Raw genomic sequence first — 2,288 nt, forward strand, 5'->3', positions numbered from 1 at the left:
TGTTTCTTGTCTTTTTTCTTTCTTTTTTTTCTTTCTTTCTTTTTATCATGTGCTTTTTGCCTGTTTGTCTGCTTGTTTTCTAAACAGAGAGAGAGAAAGAAGAGACATGTAGTTGGGTGGGTGGAAAAATGGGGAGGGGTGTCTGGGAAGAGTTGGGAAAATGGAAACCATGATCAAAATATATTGAATGAAATCATTTTCCATTAAAAGGTCCATATGAAGAGCAGAAGGAGGGAGAAGATGAGCAAGGAAGTCAGGATCGCGAGGGGTGCGTCCACCCACTGAGACGGTGGGACTGATCTAATGGGAGATCACCAAGGCCAGTCGGACTGGAACTGATGGAGCATGTGATCAAACCAGACTCTCTGAATGTGGTTGATGGTGGAGGCTGATGGAAAAGCCAAGGACAATGGCACTGGGTTTTGATTCTACTGCATGGACAGGCTTTGTTGGAGCCTAGTCTATTTGGATGCTCACTTTCCTGGACCTGGGGGGAGCAGGGAGGACCTTGGACTTCCCATAGGGTAGGGAACCCTGACTGCTCCTTGGACTGGAGAGGGAGGGGGAGTGGGGAGAGGGGAGGGAAGTAGGAGGAGGGAAGGAGGTGGTAATTTTCAATAAAAAATAAATAAAATAATAAAAACAAAAATATAAGCAGAGACTAACCCTTCACTCTACAAAGCATGCAGATCATTTACCTTATCTTTTCTCTGTTTTTCATCCTGGTACACAGTCCAGTGCTCACCATCATTGCTGTAGGCTAGTTTGTATGAACCGACAAACTGCACATGACCAAAATCCTTAGCTCCTTGTGTGATGATGCCTGTCACTTTGGTAGGGACAAGAAGATCAACCTAAAAAGAGAAGAGCACAGTCATTAAATGGAATGAATTAACCCATTATAAATTTGTAAAACTCTTGAACTCAAGAGATTAAAAAACATACATGCTAAGAGAAAAACCCTCCTGGTTATTTGTACTTTGAAAGAGATGTGTGCATTTATTATTGGCTTATATTTTTATCTTGTCATTAGATATATATAGTCTAAGATGTCTTCATCCACCAGGTGGAACACTTTAAAATAAAGTGATGGTCAGTTTAGCTCACTAGATCCACAAAAAAACTGCAAAATCTTAAAAAGTAATCTTAGACACAAAAGAACAGAGTTAAGCACAGCTTCTTGGTAGGCAGCATTTTGCTGGCGGCATGCTGTAGCTTCTTTAAGAGATTAAAGTTTATGTTAACTGATTCAGCAGTAGCAGAAAAAAAAAAAAACCACACAGTTTTGAAATGCCAGCTTTCCGGCCCATGCTGCCAGCGTGACATCTGGCTCTTTCAGGAGGCTGAGCATTTAAATGAGGTTTGTGAACAGAGTGCCACAACTTACTTAATGGCAACATAGACAGGCTGTGTGCCTAAAAATTGGAATGTGAGCATGGCTCTTGGAGGCAGCAAACAGCTCCTCCATGCTGAACTGGGTGGACCAAGCAGTAAGGGCCTTGTTTGCCCTAGCAAGGCTGCTGCTTAGGTGTTTAAGAATCACTTAGCCCTGGACAGAAGAGGATTACCAATACACAATAAGGACAGTTTCAGAAATAAAAGACCTCTAAATGAGAAAGAGTGTGTTTAAAAAATGTACATAGGCTTGGGAGAAAGAAGAAAAAGGGTAACGAGATGGTAAATGTAATATAAAATAGTACAGTCATAGATTAAAGAAGTAAAGATAATGAAATATAGATCAAGAAACATAAGCCAAATAAAGATGGAATATACACAGCTCAGATTATGAATATTATTATGTTTTCTTTGAATTTTTTGACTGTGAAGAAGCTAAGTACAGAGAGACATTTCATTGTATGGGCTACTAAGTTAAACCAATTTATATTTTAAAGGTATCTTGTTTCCAAAATTTGGGTCTCTGAGGATATGTTTCTTTGGAAAAGAGGTTCTTCTTTTGTTTCCACAGAGGATGAGAACCTATGGAATCCTTCCAGAATAATCTGGAAGAACCCCTGAAAGATTGCTGTTGACACCCCCAAAAATCACTTTGCCCAACTTCTGACTAAGATGAACCTAGTACACAGGACACACCATGAACGACCTGATAACATCAGCCCCTATCAACAGGAAATAGTCTAGAGAACGACACTCATATTCCCAAATATTGTTTAAAATGTTTGTTTATATTTAAAGGGGGATGTATCTATCCATTTGTATGGATCTTGGTTTATTGATACAAATTTAAGGTAAATTTTGTTATACTGTATATATATATATATATATATTCT

General features: G+C 39.0%; 1 protein-coding gene across 2 annotated transcripts in view; it reads right to left on the minus strand.

Annotated features, from left to right (window-relative positions):
• The window catches only part of Edil3 (EGF like repeats and discoidin domains 3), a 415,229-nt gene that overhangs the window by 28,963 nt on the left and 383,978 nt on the right, over nt 1-2,288 (minus strand). For both annotated transcript variants that reach the window (XM_050119861.1, XM_050119860.1), the window contains one exon: nt 699-854. In XM_050119861.1, coding sequence (XP_049975818.1) covers nt 699-854 — 156 coding nt within the window. The remainder of the gene's footprint in view (nt 1-698; nt 855-2,288) is intronic.

Source organism: Alexandromys fortis, unplaced genomic scaffold, assembly GCF_014885135.2.
Source record: "Alexandromys fortis isolate MF-2015 unplaced genomic scaffold, M_Fortis_MF-2015_v1.1 scaffold_132, whole genome shotgun sequence".
Lineage (NCBI taxonomy): Eukaryota > Metazoa > Chordata > Mammalia > Rodentia > Cricetidae > Alexandromys > Alexandromys fortis.